Genomic DNA, 22,054 nt, shown 5'->3' with positions numbered 1-22,054 from the left:
TTCACAGTAAAATGCTGTATTTTTAATCGATCGGTGGAGGGGAAAAACACAGCTCTTTTGTAGTTTTATAAACTCCACGTGTTCTTCAGCTTTAACTCAACTTTTAGAATACAATTTAAAAACAACACTAAGCAACCAAATTGGTCTAAAATTATTTGGATCTGTCTTAGAACCTCTTGTGAATAGGCTCCAGTTGTTCGGTCCCAGCTCCTGCCAACCTAGCAGTCGGCACATCAAAGTGCAAGTAGATCCCGCTCCGGCGGGAAGGTAAACAGAGCATCCAGGAGAGATGGATGCTTTCTTTAAACAAACCAACAGGGACGTGGGTGGCGCTGTGGGTTAAACCACAGAGCCTAGGACCTGCCGATCAGAAGGTCAAGCAGTTCAAAAGCACGTCAAAGTGCAAGTAGATAAATAGGTACCGCTCCAGTGGGAAGGTAAACAGCGTTTCCGTGCGCTGCTCTGGTTCTCCAGAAGTGGCTTAGTCATGCTGTATGCCAGCTGCCTCGGCCAATAAAGCGAGATGAGCGCCGCAACCCCAGAGTCGGTCACGACTGGACCTAATGGTCAGGGGTCCCTTTACCCCTTTACCTTTAGGTGTTTTCCCATGGGATGATCCTGGTAGCAGACTGTCTAAAAAGGGAAGGGAAGGGAAGTAAGCATGCCAATGAAATGAAGTAATTTTATTGTCAGTAACATTCTTACACCCTCTTATCCCTGTCATCAAAGCCCAAAATGTAACTGAGCTTTTTCCAGGGCTGCTAAGCCTAACTCCATCCATGACGGCCATGTGTTCTCATCTTTTTTAGGTTGCAATGCATTTTATACTCTCCAGACAAATCTATACTGGAGCTGACATTTTCTAAATTATCCTCCTGCCTCAATTTCCTTATTGCTGCTGTTGCTAAAGTGTGCTTCTGAGCAGCACATGCACATCAAACCAAACTTGTTTAATTGATTTAACTGGGTAGTCACCTTTAGAGATAATCACAAGGTCTTGATTTCATGTGCTTTTGTGCCAAAGATTTCCAGGGGGTTTGAGTAAGTCAAAAATTGTTCTTACAGAAATAACATCCTAGGAAACATTAAAAATGAGTTAATTGCTTCTTGCACCGCTTCAATTTCAGCACAATCTTTTGTCTCCTTGGACGATCAAATTATCCAAAGGAATTATCACTAGATGCTTTAGACCAATTGATAAAATAGTTAACTGGGTTGACATACGACCACTCTCTGGTCTAATAAGAACTTTCAAGTTCTCAAACTAAGAAGCTGCTGGTTGTGAGAATCATAAATCACTCTTATCCTTCAATCCAATATATGTATATAGATCCATTTCTGAATATTTTCCTGTCCCATTATAAACACGCAGATGAAACTTAAATGAAAGGGCAAGAGGAGACTGGCCTGCTTTATTAAGACCAGGGTTTGTGAAGTTCTGATGAACGAAAAGCTCAACGTTTCTGGTGCATGACCCATTTTCTGATTGAACTTGGGATCTTCTGCATGGAGACCAGATGCTCCATTGAGCTCTGGCCCTTTCCATTTCTCCGTAAGTTGCAGAATGCCCACAGGGAGTGGAGAATATCAGACATCTAATGCTCTTTGCACATCCTTGTTTAACAAAATTCTGGCCTTTGAATCCTACTGCTACCTGGTGTCTTCATCCAACTCCTAGCCACAAAGTCCAACTCCTAACCACAAAAATATTTGTCCAAGGAGACTTCTAAGCTTTAGCACCGCTCTTGAGTTTTAGCTATCCATGTGGCAACTACAATCTTACTTTTAAAATGGGATTCCCAAGAAGACAAGGGCCCTATTAAAAAGTTCTCCCCCTCATACAATGAAGGGGAGGGTGGGAACATAATAGCTAGGTCTGCCCTCTCTTTCCCATCTCTGCTGCCAGCCTCACCACCTTCCACATATTGGAGGGCAGGTGTCTGCAGCAGAGAGTCCGGTGTATTCATTGAGTCTCCTCACCTGCTTTATAACCCTGCGTGATCAGACCTTCAGACTTGAACACACAGAAAACAATCAAATTGGATAGCTCAGTTGGTAGAGCATGAGATTCTTAATCTCAGAGTCATGGGTTCAAGCCCCACATTGGGCAAAAGATTCCTGCATTGCAGGGGGTTGGACTAGATGGTCCTCATGGTCCCTTCCAACTCTACAATTCTGTGATTCTATGCAGAGGCTGAAGAGACACCATGGAGGAGGTAGAGCTCTCCTCCCAAGCATGCCTGAACAGGGCTAAGATGTCAACATAGGACAATTCTATTGTCCAGGATCTAGGTTTTTTAAGGGTGTGCACTGATTTTGAGAATACTCATCACCCTTAACTGAGCTTTGGTGAACCTGTTCTCAAAGCGCCACTGGCTGGTACTGGCAGAAGCACCACACATGAATGCACAGATAGTTGAAAGACATATCACCTTACTCAAATATCAGCTTTGATACTTATTTTATTATCTTCCAGATGCTCTTTCCAGTAACCTGGTTACTGTAAAGCTGAACCTCCAGAAATTGCTTTCTGAAAATTAAAGGAAGGATCACTGGCCATGCAGTGGCAACCCAATACTTTTTTCAATCCAGTAAGAAAAATACAGCTCACTAGGAAGGTCAAAAGTTAAAAGGAAAGCAACATTAAAGAGAATAGATACAACTTTTCTGTTTGCTTTAACCTTGTGTGAAAAGCTCAAGGCAATCTCTGAACAAGTGTATTTCAGATCTTTTTCTTGACTGACATTTATTAGGTGCATTTGTCAGCAAGCACAAAATAGAAGAAACATGATTCTATGATAGGTGCTAGGAATCTGTTTACCACCATCAGGGAGATGTTGACTTTAAGAAGAGTTTATCATCACTTATCTTTGTGGTCTCATAATAATTTCACTTATCTTTTTATATCAGTTTGTTATAAAGATAATTTAAGGAAAGATAGCATTGCTATCTTAATAACGCCAGTGTTCTGGCATGTTCTATCAAATCTTATGCATGTAACACTATTCCCAAATAAAATAAGCTGTAGCTTATGATTGGCTGCAGCTGCAGTTGAGGGCTTCTCCTCTGCCTTTCTCCAGTGCCTCAGTGGTTTCTTAAAGAGACAGCTCCTCACCCTAATTTGGAGTTTCTTTAAACCTTTGAATTCACCCCTCCATCCCACATCTCTTCTAAAATGTGCAAAGATGTTTGCACACAGTTATACAGTGGTGCCCCGCAAGACGAATGCCTCGCAAAACGAAAAACGCGCAAGACGAAAGGGTTTTTCGGTTTTTGCGTCGCTTCGCAAGACGATTTCCCCTATGGGCTTGCTTCGCAAGACGAAAACGTCTTGCGAGTTCGGTCGCTTTTTTCCTACAGCCGCTTGAAGAGGCGCAGTTGCGACGGACCGTGCTTCGCAAGACGAGAAACATCGCAAGACGAAAAGACTCGCGGAACGAATTAATTTCGTCTTGCGAGGCACCACTGTATCTTCAAACATTCTGTTGCCGCTTCCTTGCTAGGATATGTGGATTGGGAAAATATCCCACATTGGCATTAGAGGTCTAGCAACACAAACCTAACCATTTCTACTCAGAAGTAAGTCCTATTGAATTCATTGATGCTTACTGCCAGGTAATGGGATTAGGATTGCAGCCTACAACAGGTTATCTGCACCTTCCTAAAGCTTTTGAATCCCTTGCTTTCCACATTTATTATACCTTTTGGGACTCCTCTGCTTAGCTCATTTCTTCTAAAATTCCCAAAGAGTTTTGCAATGCAGGTGTGTTTTTATACACTCTATGACCGGATCGGTGGGATACGACACTGACATTAGAAGTCTAGCAGCACAAACCTAGCTATGGCTACTCAGAAGTAAGTGATATCTTCTTCACCAAAAAAAGTTGCATTAAGGAAACCTTACCTTTGTCGATCTCCTGAGATGAAAAGTTTATGCAATGCTTGATTTAACCAATAGATGTCTCTGTATGCTTCACAGTTCCTGGCAGGACATGCAGCTGTTAAAAGTTGGAATTTGAGCTGTGTGGACATTTTGACCCTGATCCAGAGGTGATTTGTGCGACTAGTGGTTTAAACACTGTGGCTGGGATTTGGGTTTGATGAGGCCCTAAGCTACTGAAGGTAATGGGGCCCTTTATATGTCTACCTGTCCTTCATCAACAACAAATTGCCGCTGGTTTTTTTGGGTTGAATATATGCTACATGCAAATTTATGGACCTAATAGAACCAGACACAACACAAAACACTGTTGCTGTATGTAGGTTTTATTTTATTTGTTTTTTATCTTATTTTTGGAAATGTACATCCAGTTTTTTCCCCTTTAATTTTTTTGGGGGGGCCCCAAGAGAGTGGGGCCCTAAGCTATAGCTTATTTAGCTTATACGTAAATCCGGCACTGTATATGCCCAACTAGATGATAAGGCACTTCCTCCTTCACACCATTGAATGGGCATTAGGTGTCTGTCATTCAGATGTGCATTATAATGAAAAAGTCAGTCTTTACTGGATGTACATACCCACCTTATTAGTTCCTGATTTACCAGGAAAATCTGAGCATGAATGGCTGCTTCTGTGTGCTATTATTCCTTGTTGAATAAGAAGCTGCATCTTTTATCCTGTTTTATTAACAAGCACTTAGCAGCTATGTGGACTGGAAAACTTCAGGTGACAAATATAGATAAGCAGAAAATGGAATAAAAAGTGGAACTTTTTGTACTACTATTATCTTGAAAAAGCTTGAATAAAATATGCAAGGCCTGCTGAACGTGAAGTTAAAACATGGAGTGATGTACCTTTTTCTTTCATTTCTATCTTTTAAAAAAATTATAGTTGCAAGCAACAGGGTGTGGGTGTAGCCGCTGGGGCTGCATAAGTGCAGCTCCTTTGAAAAAGCTGCAAAACCCTGCCAATCCACTCCTTGAAGGGGAAGGGGGGGTCTAACTCCTCCCTCTCTGCCTCAAACAGTCAATCAGTGCACTTGATTCCCATAAAAAGTGAGTGAACAAAATTTGGCAATTCCAGTGTGAGGGACTAGTGTGGAAGCCATCGTCGCTTAAGTAATGGCTGAGACAGCACTGATGCAATTCAGGATAATTCTGCCTGAGGAAGCCTCATGCTCCATTGACTTGCATGTTGACTGGTTGCACTTTCAAATGTTCAAAAGCTATACAAAACAAATGGATATGCAGTCAGACCTAAGTTGGAGCAGGCACTCCTGACTTTCATGTTAACATTCACTTTTCAGCTCCTTCAGGTCATACACACAGACATAACAGAGATATAATGCAATATAATTATATTGCAGGATCTGACCTGTCTATATACTAATGTCAATTCCAAGTTGCTCCACGCTCATGTAGACACCATTATTGCACAAAAGAGAAGTGCCAGCAGACTCAAGGCAACCCCAAGGTACGCATAAAGTACAAAAACAATTGTAGAGCTCTCACCCCACAGAGTAAGACCGGGATGTGTGGATCTGACAACTGAGTGGAAGGGAGACTAGAATGGACTGCCTGGAACATGAGGACAGAGAAATATATATTATCTCCCTGATTGGATAGATCACTTCCTGTTTTGCAATGGAGAAACTAATTTAAAATGTCCCTAAGAACAGAAGTGAGATCTTCCCACAGACATGGATAGAAAAATCAATTATTTTAATGTATCTGTGACAGGGTATAAGTGCCTCAACCACACACCTTTTAAAAATCCAAACTTGAAGGGGGAAAACCAACCAAAATTGCAGAGATAAGAAACCCCAATAGCCCAATGAGGGCTGAGCAAGCCAAACAGATGAAAGGAATGTAGTGATTTGAACCCTGCGCAGGAGCACTTCCCACCATTTTTTATTATTATTATTTTTTGCAGGACAACACTTGTTATGATCTAAAATATTTCTGCTTCCTTTTAAAGTACCAGAAGCATTTCCCCTTGGGACATACTATTCACTACAGTTTGCATTGCAGTAATTAAAGCAAAAGCACGTACAAAATTCTATATTTTACCCATAGCTATGCAGTTCAGCGCTACGGACAGCAGGTCATTTGCACAATATATTTATACCTCTTGCTGAAAAGTTTTGGGAAAGAATAAATCTTCTTAGATAGAGCGAAACATAAGAACAATCAGCAACTCTAGCATAGTGATAATATATATGACCAAGAAGGGTGCCACATAAATCATGTTTTTCTCCCAAGAACTATGTACAGTACATGGTAAAAGCCATCCAGATAAATTGCTTTACTTCAGCAGAAAGCTTCACTAAACATGGCAACTGAAATGGATATATGCCAATCATCTATCCTGCTGCTGAGCAGGTTCTCTGACTAAGCTGGCAAATTGACACATAGGGCAGACCACACCCTTGATTCAGTTTTTGCTCCAGGTAGAGGAAGGGCTGCGTGGGTGTTACCTTGTTGTCATAGTCAGATCATTTCCTGGTGAAGTTTGGACTTACGGCTCCAGTCTTCCCCTTGAAAGGGGTGGTGGAGAGAAGATGGTATGTTCCCAGAGACTAAAGGAATCCAATGGATTCCTGAATGCCCTGGATGATAAACCAGGTAGCCCTGTTCAAGCTCTTGCCCCTGTGTAGGGCTTGACAGGGTTGCCCTGAGAGTTTCCGGCATTTGTACCTTGGTATACCAGTGAATTAAGGGCAATGAAACAGTTGGGACAAAGTATAGTATAGTATTTATTATTACTACTACTACTACAAAATCATGTATAGAAATCCTAAAAGCTCTGCATACATCACATTTATATATACAGTATGAGACGTCCAAAATGTGTTGGATATTAAACTTTCTCTCCTACCCCTTTGTTCCCTACTGCCCACCCTCATTTTTCTGAGGTTTCCCATTAAAGATAAAAAGGCAACGTCCCTCTTGTTCTTTCTTTGATAAGCAAACAGCATCCCAGTAATCAAAGGTTTCAAATGATTTTCTTTCATGAGAAAGTTTCGAAGGAGCAAAAATGATCTTTATTGGAACTGGTTTAATGCCAGTGAGCTGGAAAACCTATTGCATAATGGAGAGTAGCCTTCTGACTCACTAATTAATGCTCTTAAGCAGATCTGTTATAGAACTACTGCACAACTTCCCTTTTCAGTTTCTGGAATAAAGGTCTTTCCTCCTCTTGTTTCACCCTTGTGACCCAGTGATGCTACCAATTTTCTTTGTGCTGTTATGAGGTCACAGTTTAAGTATAGCCACCACATGATAGCTGATAGCCAATCCCATTGTCATTTCATCTTTTTCTAGCTTGTTTCCTCTCAAGTAAAGAAATACATGTGATGAGAATGAAGGTCCCATGGTTGCAGATCACATAAGATATTATTTACACATTCAGTAATCAAGCAGTAACCATGATTTCCACATCAGTAAAAAGGTGTGAGCCTACTATCAGTATTGTTATTTTCACTGAAATCTTTTCAAATCCTTTGGTTTTTCAAATACCTCAACCTGAGCTTAAGAAATACTTATCTCTGTAATTAAAGGCAGAAAACAGATTAAAGGATGTGCTGCAAACTCACCAAATGAAGAACAACATTTATTTTCTATAGTCTTGTGGTTTCTGGGCCTAGTTTCAGGCACATTCATGGGTTTTGGAAATGGTTCCTCAATAGTTATTCTGACTTTAATGAGATTGTGGCTGAAGTTTTCTTTGGTGGTTTCATCTGGACAAAAAAAAAGATAGAGATATATGTAGAGAAGTTCAAACATTTCTAGTATTTTCTTGGAAAGCAGATGAGTGAAATGAAATGTTTATGATTTGCAACCCTTTATTTTTCTTGGGATGTATTCAGTCTTCAAATTGCTAAATTGAAATCCATTAAAATATTCACATTTTGCTGCAGCAAACTGATTCTTCTGTTCAGTAATTGCCACCAGAGTTAAGATACGTTCTAATATTCAGGCACTGAATTGGAGCACTTTACCTGCATGTGCAAAACAAGGTCTGCAAATGCCAAGGTCTTTGCGCTTCGTTTCCTTTCCTTTCAGCCTTTTTAATACTTCTGTCCTTGGTATGTTTGTTTACAGCTGTCAGTGAAAAGCAGCAACAAGCAGTCATTAACAGGACATTTTAATGCTGCCCAGGGAAACCACAATTGCTACTACCATTAGCCTTTCTATAAAACAACGCAACATTAGTCCCTGCATAAAACAGCACGAAATCCTTAAAGCTGTGGGTACATGTGAAGCTGAGTCAAGATAAGGTTTCATTTTAGCAACAAGGTTGAAGGTGGCCCTTGTGAAAGCTAAAATGGATATTGTTTCCCCTAATGAGGCCACAAAATCTAATGAACTGCTGACATTCACAGTGACTGTTGCATGGATTTATGTAGCACAGCAATGGAAGACTTTGAAGGATTCAAGTTTAAATCTGTGGTATGGAAACTTATGGGACCCGGCTAGTGCTGAAAAGCTTACTCATCAGCTAAAGCTCATAAAAGTTTTACAAATCATTAGAAAATTGGACACAACCCACCCGCTGCATCTTTTCATCTGGAAATCAGGTCAAGTGGCAATGCATACCGCTGCCTCCTCAATACTAATGCTAGCACATTTTGCATTTTACAGACCACGATAGTGAACCTGAGGTCCTCCAGATGTTGTTGGCACTACAACTCCCATCAGCTCCAGGCAGCATGGCCAATGGTCAGGGTCCAAGGATGATGGAAGCTGGAGTCCAATGACACCTGGAGGAATTGTAGAAACAATCAATTTATGTCAATGTATAGGTATTATTGTTGATTAATTTATAAACCAACTACTAAGGAAGGCATTCTATGTCTTTCAGTAGGTATGATAGATTGGTTTTCAATAATATATATTTTTGTGTATGTGTGTGTGTGTGCGCGCGCGCGTGCGCCTTTGGTTTAAGGCAATAGTTAATGTGCTTACAAAATCACATGCACCAAAATGCATGGAAAGTTGTATATCAAGGTGCATAATTCTGACTCTGCATTAAATACACTGAGAAGTTTCTCATGGCGCTTCTACCAAATGAGAACAGATGACACCATATATCAGAGGTATCCAACAAAGCACCCATTGGTGCCAATATGCCTTCTAGTATTTCCTATCGTGTCTTTGGAAGGTTTCAGTAAATACCGGCTTGCCCTCTCCCATGTTGAACATAGGCTGCCTCCCATTTATTCTGAACAGAGGAGGGGTGCAAAAAACAACAACCCTTTTCTCTCTGGGAGTGAGTAAGTGTGCCAGTGGCTGATGCAGGTGTGCTTTCACAAGGGCAGGGTGACTGATGGGGAGGGATGTGTTCACAATTTTGTGGTTCATTTCTCCTTTCTGACAGCCATGTTGTGTTATGCCATGCACCCATGGCAGCCATTTTGTGCTATGTCATGCCCCACTGCCATTAATTTATGACCGGTGTCCATGGCACTTTCCCAAAATTCCAAATATGTCCACTGGACCAAATATGTGGTGATCCCTGCTATATATTCTCCCATCACTCCAAATGCGGGCCCAAGCAAACGGAATATTAAGAGGATGGGAAAATCACACTTTGAATTCAGAAGCCCTGCTTCCCTCTTCCAGGAAGTCAGAATAGCACTTCCCTGGACACTGCAATGAAGGGAAAGAATGAAGGATAAAATTTGGAAGAAATAAGAAGGGATTCTCATGCCATTCCAACTGTTCTCCCCAATTCTATATATGCAGTCCTGGTCACAACTAGATCTGTAATTCTAATCCAGATTTATTTATTTATTTATTTATAAAAATGCAACAGACTTCTGAAAGAAAATAATAATAAAGACATATTGTAGGCGACTTTCACATCATATAAAGAATTATATCATTAAAATTTGGGGCTACAGAGTTCAGAAGCAAGATGAAAGCATTTCCCTTTTTGCAGTGGTTAGTTAAAACTGCCTTTAGCTTATAACAACAGTAATTTCAATTGTAATGAATAGTCTCAGCTAGCGTTTGGAAGAAGTATAATCCTTGGTATATAAATATCAGTAAGTCGTGCTGTCAGCGTCTGATGTGGTTGTTCTGTTTGAACATTGCGGCAGTTGTTCCTGCTTAAGTTGGACCTCCCTAAGATATCCTGTTTTCTGAAAGTTTCCTGCTGTGAGTAATTCTTAATTTGTATATCCCTCAAAAGCTGAGTAGTTCAAGAGTGCCATCTTGAGGTGCAATATGCTGAATGAATGAGCAATGACTGGCAGTCTTTGTAAGGTTGGAGGAATGTTTGCCAGCTCCTTACATGGCAAATTAAGAATAAACAAACAAATGCACAGGTTTAACTCACTTCACTTCCGAATAGCCAGAAACCCTGGTCTTTGAACATTCTTGCTGGGTGTTTGGAAGCAGTGTAATGTGAATCAAGGACCCACCCTATTTTCTACATTTGTAGTGCACAAGATGCCCTCGTGTAATCACCACCCCAAGTGCTTGGATTGCAGTGGGGGTGGGAAGAAAGAAAGAGAGAAGGACACCATTTGGATAAGAGCAATTCAAATATATTCCAAACACCTGGTGGAAATATAATATCCTAATAAACAAATAGTGGAGTAAAGAGAGTCAAAAGAGATGTTAATGGACATTTTGCAGATTATGGGTTAGCATGGCATCAACAATCAACATGGTCAAGCATCTACCAAGGGCCCAGGCCCAGGCCCAGGCAGAGTGCTCGGTCACAACAGCCCTGTGCAATTTTCTTTTACCGTTTCAACCTTTTTGTCCACTCTTTCTTGGGTCTAACGAACAACTGCAATGGTAACAAGAAGCACTCCATGTATTCCCCCACCCCACCCCCCAAAAAACAACCCTGGCAATACATGGAGTCAGCACTGGTTGAGGCTGACGACTGGGAACCAGCACACAAATAAATATTCATGCAGTAAGGCCTAGCCACTAAATGACTATCTGGACCCAGTCTCAGCTCTAGTATAGCCCTGCATAGGCTCTACACCTCAGGTTTGTACAGTGGTATCTCGGGTTAAGAACTTAATTCATTCCAGAGGTCTGTTCTTAACCTGAAACTGTTCTTAACCTGAAGCACCACTTTAGCTAATGGGGCCTCCTGCTGCCGCTGCGCCGCCGCTGCATGATTTCTGTTCTCATCCTGAAGCAAAGTTCTTAACCTGAGGTAATATTTCTGGGTTAGTGGAGTCTGTAACCTGAAGTGTATGTAACCTGAAGCGTATGTAACTTGAAGTGTATGTAACCCGAGGTACCACTGTATGTTGGTGTGAGGCAAGTCAGTATAAAGTCTTGAGAACCCCAGGTTGTGGAAGGGCTGACCAGGAACATGGCCTATGATGAATCTGTAGTGGGTGGGGAGGGTTCCCACCTCCCTTACTGGCAGAGTTCCTTTCCAAAAAAAAAAGGAATAACAGGTTGCTCCCTGACAAGATGGCAGGCCTCATGCCTCCCCTGAATCTGTCCAACTGCCTGGAGGGTGTATGTGCAGAAGGCTGAAGGGAAGAGGAGGGAAAACTTTCCACCTGAAAACTCCCTTATTGTATTTTAGGATCCAAGCCAGGGAATCTATCTTTACCTGATTCAGGTAGGTAGCTGTGTTGGTCTGATGCAGTTGGGGGAAAAATAAAAATTGTCCAGTAGCACCTTAGAGACCAACTAAGTTTGTTCTGGGTATAAGCTTTTGTGTGCATGCAAACTTCTTCAGATACAAAAAATGTGCATGCACACGAAAGCATATATTTACCTGCTCTTGGATTTTCAAAAAATTGAAGTCTGACTCATTAAGAGACATTTGTGTAAATGCTTCCCTTATTACAGCTTCACTAAAGCCCTGCAGACAGTGATTTGACTGGTACGCGCCAAGGGACACAGTCTCCCTTGTTCTTCCCACACCTTGCCAATCAATGGGTCGAGACAATCCCTCCCCCCACATCCCTGATACATGCTGTCACTTTCTTATTTGCCTAAGGCTCCATCTCTCGTGAAAGCAACAGCATCCTGTCTCAATGGCCACCATTTTCCCCACCTCTCTTGTACCACCACATTATCCCTGCCCTTGACTGATACTTGTGTCCTGGGGGGCTCTCACTACACCCCACCCCACTTTTCCCTGATGCACACCCTGTTGGGGGCAAAGCATCACTGAGCAAGGACAATACATTACAAACACATTAATAGAGCCAATAGTAATATAAAAAAGAAGTCTTTGTGGGCTCAGGATTTCTTTATTTATTTATTTTTAAAGCAGAGTAGAGTACTCCCAACTGCAGAAGGGAACACACAGCCAAATATATATCAAAGGAGAATTTTCCTGCTGTAAACCTAAGAACAATTTGTCTTTCTCTATTTAAACCATCACTATTATAATTTGCTGTAGCAGATAAAAGAACAGTCTCTGAAAATGTTTATGAAGGAAAATAAACAACATCATTAGCATTTGTACAAAATGTTTCTTCAAGAAAGAAACCCAATTATTTTGTTATAATGCTTCTTATTAGCAACAGCTGTTTCCCAAAAGGCTTGTATAGTAGCATCAATCAACCAACATCAGAGAACATGTTATCTACTTAGCAGTAATTTTTTTTAAAAAAAGGCAAACACTTAATGCGAAAACAATAATTTGCTTTTGGAGGCTGTGAACATGCACAGCCACATAAACCACTGATTTAATAAATAAAAACAAGAACCAGTATTTGGAAACAGGTGTACAGAAAGGCTGTTCTTGAACTGCTGGAGTGCAAAAAAAATGGGGGGAAAACACAACCGCTTATTAACAAGTCAGTGCTTACTACATGTAGCTACTTACCTTTAAGCAAGTGGAAAGGCAGTCCAGGCTCCCTGGGGAAGGCTACTTTCACCAGCATCACTGCTTTTGCGGATTTCCAAGTACTGTGGTTTCCAGGAGCAGAGAAACAGTGGGCTTACATTGTGGTTGGAGGCTACAGACAACTGCCTTGGATGGCTTACAGTAAATAAATAAAAAAAATTCTGTGGAACATGTTGGGATACAATGTTGATTGGTGCATCAAAACTTTCAGGAAAAAATGTGTAAAATATTTGACAGAGATCTGGGAAATTGTCCTGGAAGGATTATGATTACCACCTGAGAAGAAGGTTACATTTCAGGGGAAGTTTAGATTTTATGTTAGCCTCACAAGAAATTGCTTCTCTTCATTTTCACCAAGGTCAGATATACATTCACTTTTTATCAGAATTTAGTTGAAACTGTTTTATTTGTACAATTGTTTTAATATACAGTAATTGTTTTTACTGTTTTTGTATATGCAGCTATTTAAACATATACGGTAATCTTGTATGGGGGTTTCATTTTTTTGGTATTGTGTAATCAGTTTGAAATGCAGCCCCCAGCCCTGTGCCATGATTGCTGCTGGACTCTGGAGCCTCACTTCCTTCTGGCCCAAAGCCTTGCACAAGCCTGTATGCCTTCCCTCTTTCTGACACTTACTGCTTTGCAGGCCTTGGCTAGGAATAACAATTAGGGAAATAGTTAGGATTTGCTTGTGGATCTTGGTGAAACTGAATAACTATTTTTCTTAATTTCAAGGGGTTTACTAGGAAGACCGCGTATACTCCTTAGGTGGTGTTAAAATGCTGGTTACTGTTTCATTGGCTTTCTTTTAAAGCAGGAACACAAAAGTTCATTTCCTTATTAATATTGATTTATGATAATAAAATTCACATTTTTTCAGTCCACCAACATTTCAACATTGTAATCCAAGAGATTACTTACTGAACTCCTTGTTGTATTTTCCAATAAATGTTAAATAATGAGCATAACAACTTCCTGCAAGAATAATAATAATAATAATAATATAATAATTCATTCAAAACAGAATCAATATATCTTGTTAAAAAGCAGCAATATTTCTAACAGCTTGGATAGAGCCAAATATATAGTCAGAAAAGTGAAGGTAAAAGAGGTAGATCTGAAACAGCAACTAAAACAATTGTGAGGTAGGGGTTGAAAGACTGGTCTTATTTACAATAGCAACTATATTTAAAGTGGTCTGACATGGCTGATCTGAAAGCATCCACCAGATGAATCATAACACAGAAAATGCACAAGAATCTCAGAGCTGCAAAACGAAGCTGGCGTTCAAAGTTTTAACAGAACTAGTTATAAAGCTATTATCTGTTTACTCATCTTCCAGCAGAGTTATTTCCTCCTTGTTCAAGTAGTGCCGGACTACAAAAGTTGTGAGCAGGACTATGCACTCATCCATAATGGCGAAAAGCCACAGAATTTACAGCTCTCCTCTCCACTAAACCACATCACACAATCACTGTCTTCATTGTGTGGATGAGTTTGGCCCACTTATGACCGAAACTCGTGTTTATTCATTGCTACCTTTCTGTCACAAAATATTTATCCACCTCTCCAGTGTGATGCCACTGAGGCAAAAAGTAAATAGAAGGCATGGCACTGTGTGTGGCTGACACATTTTCACCCATTAAGTTTTATGGTTGAGTGAGGAGAAGGGATTTGAATTCAGGACACCACAGTTCTTGTCCAGTTACTTTCCCACATTGACTTCCTTTGCATTCAGAGAAAAGGGGCAATGCCTTGGACCCCCAAAGGGTTCTTGGATTAGTCAAAGTTTTAAAGGTTAGTTAATGGAAAGTAATAATATTTTCCCTGCTTGTAACACCTTTAATGTTTGCTTTTGTTACCTTCACAGTGTGATTTTGGGCTTCTGTTACTGATGCCACAAAGGCATAACATAAACATAGAGTATAATGAATCCAGAAACAACAGTAATAGCAAGAACTTCAAATGACTAGCTTGAAGAAGCAAAGCATTGACACTGGTGTTTTTTGCAAACATTATTTAAGTGTGGGTTTGCAATTTATCCACAGGGACTATACCTTGTCGCAAAACATTAACATCCCTCATTGTACTCATAATCCCCTGAGTCATGGTACTATGGTTTGCTTGCAGAAATATTTGGCCAGTACATCCATTGAATATTTATCAGAAATGTATTGAAACCATAGTTTAGTGTTACAACAATGAGCCCAGCCTTTCCCTGAACCATTAGGAGTTTGGAAGGCTTCCATTTTAAATTTACTCCAGCTCGTTAGTGGAAAGCAGCCAAGCTGGAAACCAAAGTTTATGACTATTATTTTCACAAGCCATAGGCTGCCCAAAACCTCACCCTTGGTTTTGCATTTCATCTGAATGCAGTCAGTGTCTTCTGTAAATTAGAAGAACCAGAAAGAACCGCCACAAGCTTTTACTATTCTGACATGTTGCACAATGGAGGGAGAAGGGTTTAACGGGTGTTTTAATTACTAACATACTTTGGAAAGAGGTTGACCACTTGGTCTATTTTTTTTGCATTTAATCACTTCCTCAAAATCTCTCTCTCTCTCCCCCCCCCTCTCTCCACTACTGCTCCAGCAGAGATTAAGCCTCATGTCTAACAAAAAAAATAAGACATCATACAGCTATCCTAGTGACTCCATCAGAAAAGTTAGAATTCCAATTTAATGCAGGAATACTTCAATTATAGCTAAAAACTCACCATGCAGAAGCAATTAGGATCTCCCCTGGCCAGTTTGGCGCCCAGCTTGCCTTCCGCGTGTTTCACATGCAATCCCATTGATGGGAAATTTACTTTGTAGGTCACAGCCCTCGGTCTCCCCTGTAAATAGTTGGAAAGCATCAGAGTTGGTTGCTAGGTAACCCCCCCCCCACTGCTTTCTGCCTTCTCCTTCTGGAGCTGGCAGAGAAGCCAGCCAAAGCGAGAGTTCAGCCGCTTTCCACTCCCAGGACGGGAGCTTGCTGCCTTCTCTCCTTCAACACAGCTCGGCTTGCCTCTGCCAGATCTTGCAAGAGGCAGCTTCCCACTTAGGAACTGGCCACAAAATGCCCCTCCAAGCGCTTGACCAAGACAGGGCCTTTAAAATATAGACAATTCTGCCAAGTACAGTCAGGGAATCATAGCGCTCAAAGGCACCACCCCTGCAACAAGGCAAGCCCTTCCGCTAACCACAGATCTGTGTATACAGTCGAGAAGGTATAATGCACTGCTATTGTGATACAACTAAGGGAGGTTCGGGGTCTTTCTTCAACAAATGTATACAGACATACACAACATTTTAACGGGATATTTTATATTTTCAAACCAATGTATAACAATGTAGCACTTAGCTCACAACTTCCCTAATCCAAGGGTGATATCTGAGGTTAGTCATAGTCAGGGCAGACCCAGTGAAATCAATGATTTTATATCAGTGGGTCGACTCTGAGCATGGTTAATACTGGATTTCACTCCACAGGAAAGAGAACTAGAGAGTAGAAAACACACACCATAGCAACCACCTTTCAAATCCTGCTCCAAATCATGGGAGTTTTACATTACAGTTCCCTTTACAAAGAAGTGAAAAATTCAAATCCAAACCTGCTAGGTTTCCAGTTGAACCCTGTAAAACAAAGATAGAACAGAGCACACCAAAAAAGCATATAAGATAAAAGCTTCTTTGAACCCACCCTTTGCTTTGTTTACCAAGCTGAGCCGAGCTGTTAGGGGCCTAATTATCCCAAATAAATAGATGCTGCCGAATTTCAGCAATATAACTACCTCAGAAGGAGGAGGGGGGAGATTCCTCCTCCACCATCTTGGCATCCAAATGCCTCAGAAATTTTTTTTTTACTGAGCATGAGCAGCAAAATCTTCCCGTTCCCCACTTTCCCACTCTATGGAATTCTGCAGCAGCCACTATATTGCTATAAAATGTTCATGCTGGGGACTGTCAGCCTGGTGTTCTTGTGTGTCCTTCTAGGCATCTCTCTCTCTGGCCCTTGTGCCTCTCCCTAGGCCATGCCCCACCTCAGGTCGTGTCCCTTACGGATAATCCTGTTTAACACTTGCTCAGGTGCTCTTGCCAAGTTGGAATGTGTCCTTGAATTGTAAAAAGTCATCTTACTTCCTAGATGAATAATAGTGAGCAGTGTGTTCCAGGACCGCGTGGAGGGGGTGTGTGTGCAGTCAGGTACACTTGCCCTGGACCCTGGAAGGCTATGCTGGCTAGTGCGGGGACAGAGACCTTCTTATTTTTGAATTTACCCTGGTGCACAGGCCTGGTGTGTGAAGAAAACTTTTGACTCAAATGTAGCCTACTGGACAAAGGTAAGAGCCACATCCATTGCTCTGTCCACTTTTGCCTCAATATCTGACAGAAATTTTGAAATAATTACTATAATCAAAGTAGGTGGCGCTGTGGTCTAAACCACTGAGCCTAGGGTTTGCCAATCGTAAAGTCGGTGGTTCGAATCCCCGCGACGGGGTGAGCTCCCGTTGTTTAGTCCCAGCTCCTGCCAACCTAGCAGTTCGAAAGCATGTCAAAGTGCAAGTAGATAAATAGGTACTGCTCCGGCGGGAAGGTAAATGGCGTTTCCGTGAGCTGCTCTGGTTTTGCCAGAAGCGGCTTAGTCATGCTGGCCACATGACCCGGAAAAACTGTCTGCGGACAAACATCAGCTCCCTCAGCCATTAAAGCGAGATGAGCACCGCAACTCCCAGAGTCATTTGCAGCTGGACTTAACTGTCGGGGTCCTTTACCTGTACCTTTTAAGTAGAAATACAGCACATATTAGTACAATTGTGGGGGAGACAAGGACCATGTGATCTACGGCTGCAGGCAGGCACACCATACGTTTAAAGCACATGACTTCCCCTGACTAATCATGGAAACGGTAGTTTGTTAATGGTGCTGGGAATTGTAGCTTTCTGAGGGGCAAGCTACAGTTCCCAGTTTCTTTGAGGGAAGCCACATGCTTTAAAAATGGATGGTATGTAGGTAGGCTGTCTGTCTGCTCAATCCAGGTACAAAGTGATGGTGGGCAAATTCAAATCCCCTGGTCTCCCTTTTTTTGGCTCTATCTTTAAACCAAACTGGGCCTGGACAATGCTCCAAATAGAGGATTGTCCTCCATAAAGCAGGGCACAGGGCACCCTATAAAAGGCACTTCAGGCAGCAGGGCAGGAAACTAGCTCTGCTTCACATATGGGAGAGCCCCCAGTAGTCAAAGTAGGCAGACACAGAAGCCTTTTTCATAGGTTTATGGAGGGAAAGTGTGCTGGGGGAGGCGGGTATGTTGCAGCAGCTGGACCCACCACTGACCAGCATGCATTGAATCCACTGTGACCAGTCCCCCATGTGCATACCTACTGTAGTGTAGTACATGCTTGCCTATCTAGGGTAACTAGCAATCCTTCTTTCCTGATCACGTGTATAGAACTGATTGCATGGGCAATATCACATTGTGTTGGTGTGGTTGGATGTGACTGAACAAGTGAGAAGGGCTATGGTCTAATTCAGAATAAGGCAGAGTCATGTATTATTATTATTCACGGAGGTTTCCAAACTGTGGTCTGTGGACCACCAGTGGTCCATGAACTTCATTAAGGTGGTCTGCAGCATTTCTGTAAAAAAAGAAATAAAACTATTAAAAATCATACTGCATCTAGCATTGTGCATTGCAATCGCTGCAGCAGGCAGAACAATCATTCAGTTGTCCTCCAACACCTTCAGTAATTTTCAAGTGGTCCAATGTGGGATTGGGGAGCCACTTGTGTACAGCAATGGAGGAAATGGGCTGGAGACAAACTAAGGCTGCAGTCTTACACTTACTCCATGGGGCTTCCGGGTAGAGATGGGTATAAATGCCAAGACCAGTAATTAGGGTTACTAGTCCACCTGAAGGCATAGACAGCTTGCCTTATATGGAGTCAAATCGCCAATTTACCCTAGCTCAGAATTGCCTATATTGACTGGCAGCATCTCAGGGGTCTTTTCTAGCCCTGCCTGGAGATGCTGGGGGTGTGTGTGAACCTGGGGTCTTCTGCATACAAATCATGGGCTCTAGCACTGAGGTACAGCCCCTTCCCCCCCCTTTTTTTTTAAAAAAAAACTTTTTTAAAAAACTGCTCTTTTCAGTTCACTAATGAATGAACAGCATACCTAACAAGGCCCAACCTCTGTCAACCTCAATAAGGATCACTACAGCCTGGGTGCTCAATGAGGCATTCAGCTTGGAAGCGAAAGAAGACTAGAGCAACTTTAACTCTCTATAAAAAAAGAGAGATTTAACTGCTGTGTGTGTGTATTCCAGTCACTTTTAATAGTTAAACCCGGGAGCTGAGTGCTAACAAAACTTCAGCCAAAATGGAGCCACTGAGAAACAAGAGGGGAGTATCAGCATGCTTATGGGAACCACAAAGTCTTAAAAAAGCCACCCCTCTTTTAAAAAACAACAACAAACCACCAAAATCTAAACAGGCAACCCTTCTCCCCAAAGCAGCTGAATGTGGAATGAGCATACAGTGGTACCTTGGGTTAAGAACTTAATTCGTTCTGGAGGTCCATTCTTAACATGAAACTGTTCTTAACCTGAGGTACCACTTTAGCTAATGGGGCCTCCCGCTGCCGCCGCATCGCCACCGTGCAATTTCAGTTCTCATCCTGAGGTAAAGTTCTTAACCCGAGGTACTATTTCTGGGTTAGCGGAGTCTGCAACCTGAAGCATCTGTAACCTGAGGTACCACTGTACACAACAAGCACAGAATGTAGAGCAGAACTGAATGCAGCTCTCCAGACCATTCTGAGTGCTTTAAATACATTTCCATTGTTTCCTCACTTGCCGTTTGCCGCCCTGGGCTCCTTTGGGAGGAAGGGGGGGAATATAAGTTTGATAATATAAATAAACAAATTCCATCCTGTCCACAGTACTCACCCCAAGCTGCAACACTTCCCAGCCCCACTGCCTTCTGCACAATCACTGGCTCTGTTTTTCACCTTCCTTGAGTGTTTTTGCCCGACTGGAATATATCCTTGAACTCTGATGACGCTTACTGCTTGTCTGGAAAGAGGGAGCTATGTGAATATGTAGTGGAAAAAGCCAACTGTGCAAAGGCAAAATCCACATTCATTGCTCTGCCTGCTTTGGCCTCTGGTGCTGCCCATTCCTGGCATGTGGACCCCTGAAGATTGGCATGTAGACAAAGTGGTCCTGGGTCTGAAAATGGTTCCACACCCAAGGTAAAGTGAAGGTTGGAAAAGGGAGAAAATAATGGCGTGTGGGCGAGAGGAAGGCTGGAATCCTGAACAGGAGCCCCCCAGTTTTATGTGGGAGAATACAGTGCCCCATTGTGTAGCAAGTCCCTTTGCACAGTGCCAATAACGACACTATCCCAACTATGCTTGCTGGACTTTCCAGCAGACAATCGACACTTGAAATCCACAGCCTTTGCTTGCTAAGTTCCTACCTACTAATGCTGCCCTAGCAGAAGCCAAAGAAAAACAAGTTCATAAAGCTGAACCAAAAAGTTTTAGATGTGTCTTGTTTTTTCGCATTTGGCCTCTATTTCCGTGGAAACTGAAGAAGAAACTGGAACCAGCAGATGACACGCATTGTGCTGCTGGTGGCTTGTTCAACTTCCATTTCCATGGAAACTGATGCAAAACGGGGTGGAGAGAGAGGAGAGAAGGTAAAGGTTCATACAGACAACATTTTAGAAGTAGCTGTTTCTTCCTTCCACTTTTCTAGTCCTGTGAAATAGCAAGGCCGTGAAGATGCTGTATATGAGAGCCTGTGGACATGAAGGGTCCACTGTACTTTCGCGTGATTAATTTTCCAAAGAAAATGCAGTAAGCAATGCAAAACATTGCTTAATAAGCTTTGCTTGCATAGAAACCTTTTAACTGCAAACAAACAAACAAACAAACAAAAAGAGGCGAGAATAGCATACAATCATAGTGTGAAATCAGAAACTTATCAAGGCCAAGTATGAAGAAATGTTTATATAAGCTTCATCATCACAGGTGATTATTTACACAACCTATTAAAAAAATTAATGGTGCAACATTACGAATGCTTACTCAGAAGCCAAGTCCCACTGTATGAAGTGGTGTGTATTCAAAAATAAGCGTGCACAGGATTGCAGCATCAAGCAATAAGAAGCTTCCCCTACCAAGCCCAAAAATCAAAATAATGCTGCTTCAAGCTGTTTTTACTCCTTGCAACTGTTTTAATGCTATTTTATTCTTTTTAAAACTGTTACTGGATTTTAAATAGCTTTATGTCTAGTTGTGAGCTGTGGCCTTAAATACCACTAATTTTTTATTATTATTATTTCTGGTTTCCATTGCACATACCTCTCTTATTTTTTCTTTCCCTTCCACTTTTATTTTTTAACTTGCCACCACCTTTTTGTGCTGGCCTTCATTTTCAATGAATTTCTTCCCTTTCCCAGGTTGTAGTGCTATTTGTTCAGAGTTTTTTAAAGCAGCAGCAGCAACAACAACAATACAATAAAATATTAATTAGTACTGTGAGAAGAACCCATGGAAAAACAGCTAAATACCTAAAGAACATCTCAGTCTGCCCATAGTTATATGCCCATAGTTAAGCCATGGAGGAAAAACTGTAAGCATGTGGAAATTCTCTTTTTAAATCTTTTGAACAACTGCTGGCCCACAGCTGAGCCTGTAGCGCCAAGAAAAACACCGGGGAAGCATCTTTTCCTCTGGCATCATGTACCTTTCATTTTAAAAAAACTAAAAGGCTTTGTGTTCCTAGAAATATGACCCTCTGCTATTTTGCTTCCTTTTGCTCTTGTTTGTTTGCAGGGTCCTATTTGTTAGCTGCTTTGACGGCACATATTTATTTAAAATATTTATATCCTGCCCTTAAACAAAGTCCTCCGGGTGGCTAACAGTCAAAGACAACAAACACAGAAAGTAAAATAAAAATCATTTTAAAATATAAAAACAGCTTCAGATCTAGATATAGAGGTAACACAACATTTTGCAGAATAAATAATAAAAATAATAAGTAGTAGTAGTAGTAGCTAAAAGGTCTAATAAGATTGAAAGGTGTCAAGAAAAACATAAAAGAAAGGTCCAGACAAGCCTTTTGGGGAGGACTTATTCTTTCTGGGGAGGTGCAACCACCAAAAAGACCCTATATCACACTGCACCTCAGTGTGGCATGGTAAATGGGCTTCTGCACTCTGGGCAGAACGTCATGCCTGTCTTCACTTATGGGATGTGTCTCTCAATGTCATCTTTT

The 22,054-nt window shown here is 41.5% G+C and overlaps 1 protein-coding gene across 8 annotated transcripts in view; it reads right to left on the bottom strand.

Moving 5' to 3' along the window:
- The window catches only part of LOC310762086 (uncharacterized protein), a 28,588-nt gene extending 12,012 nt beyond the window's left edge, over positions 1-16,576 (bottom strand). For 3 of the 8 annotated variants that reach the window (XR_014547841.1, XR_014547842.1, XM_083612598.1), the window contains exons 1-4: positions 15,504-15,941; positions 13,709-13,762; positions 12,764-12,846; positions 7,536-7,679 (exon numbers count right to left, since the gene is read on the bottom strand). Coding sequence is in view for 2 of the 8 variants with exons in the window: in XM_083612598.1 (XP_083468724.1) it covers positions 7,536-7,679; positions 12,764-12,821 (202 nt within the window). In the remaining 6 variants the exon portion in view is untranslated. Of the gene's footprint in view, positions 1-7,535; positions 7,680-7,940; positions 8,044-12,763; positions 12,847-13,708; positions 13,763-15,503; positions 15,942-16,471 lie in introns of those variants that run through there. The other 5 variants (XR_014547840.1, XM_083612597.1, XR_014547843.1 and 2 more) reach the window with 5 other exon arrangements.
- Between the last annotated feature and the right edge of the window lie 5,478 nt (positions 16,577-22,054).

The sequence above is a fragment of the Podarcis filfolensis genome (assembly GCF_964270895.1).
Source record: "Podarcis filfolensis genome assembly, chromosome: 4".
NCBI lineage: Eukaryota > Metazoa > Chordata > Lepidosauria > Squamata > Lacertidae > Podarcis > Podarcis filfolensis.
Note: the sequence above shows the minus strand (reverse complement) of the source record. Positions and strands in the feature narration are given on the sequence as shown.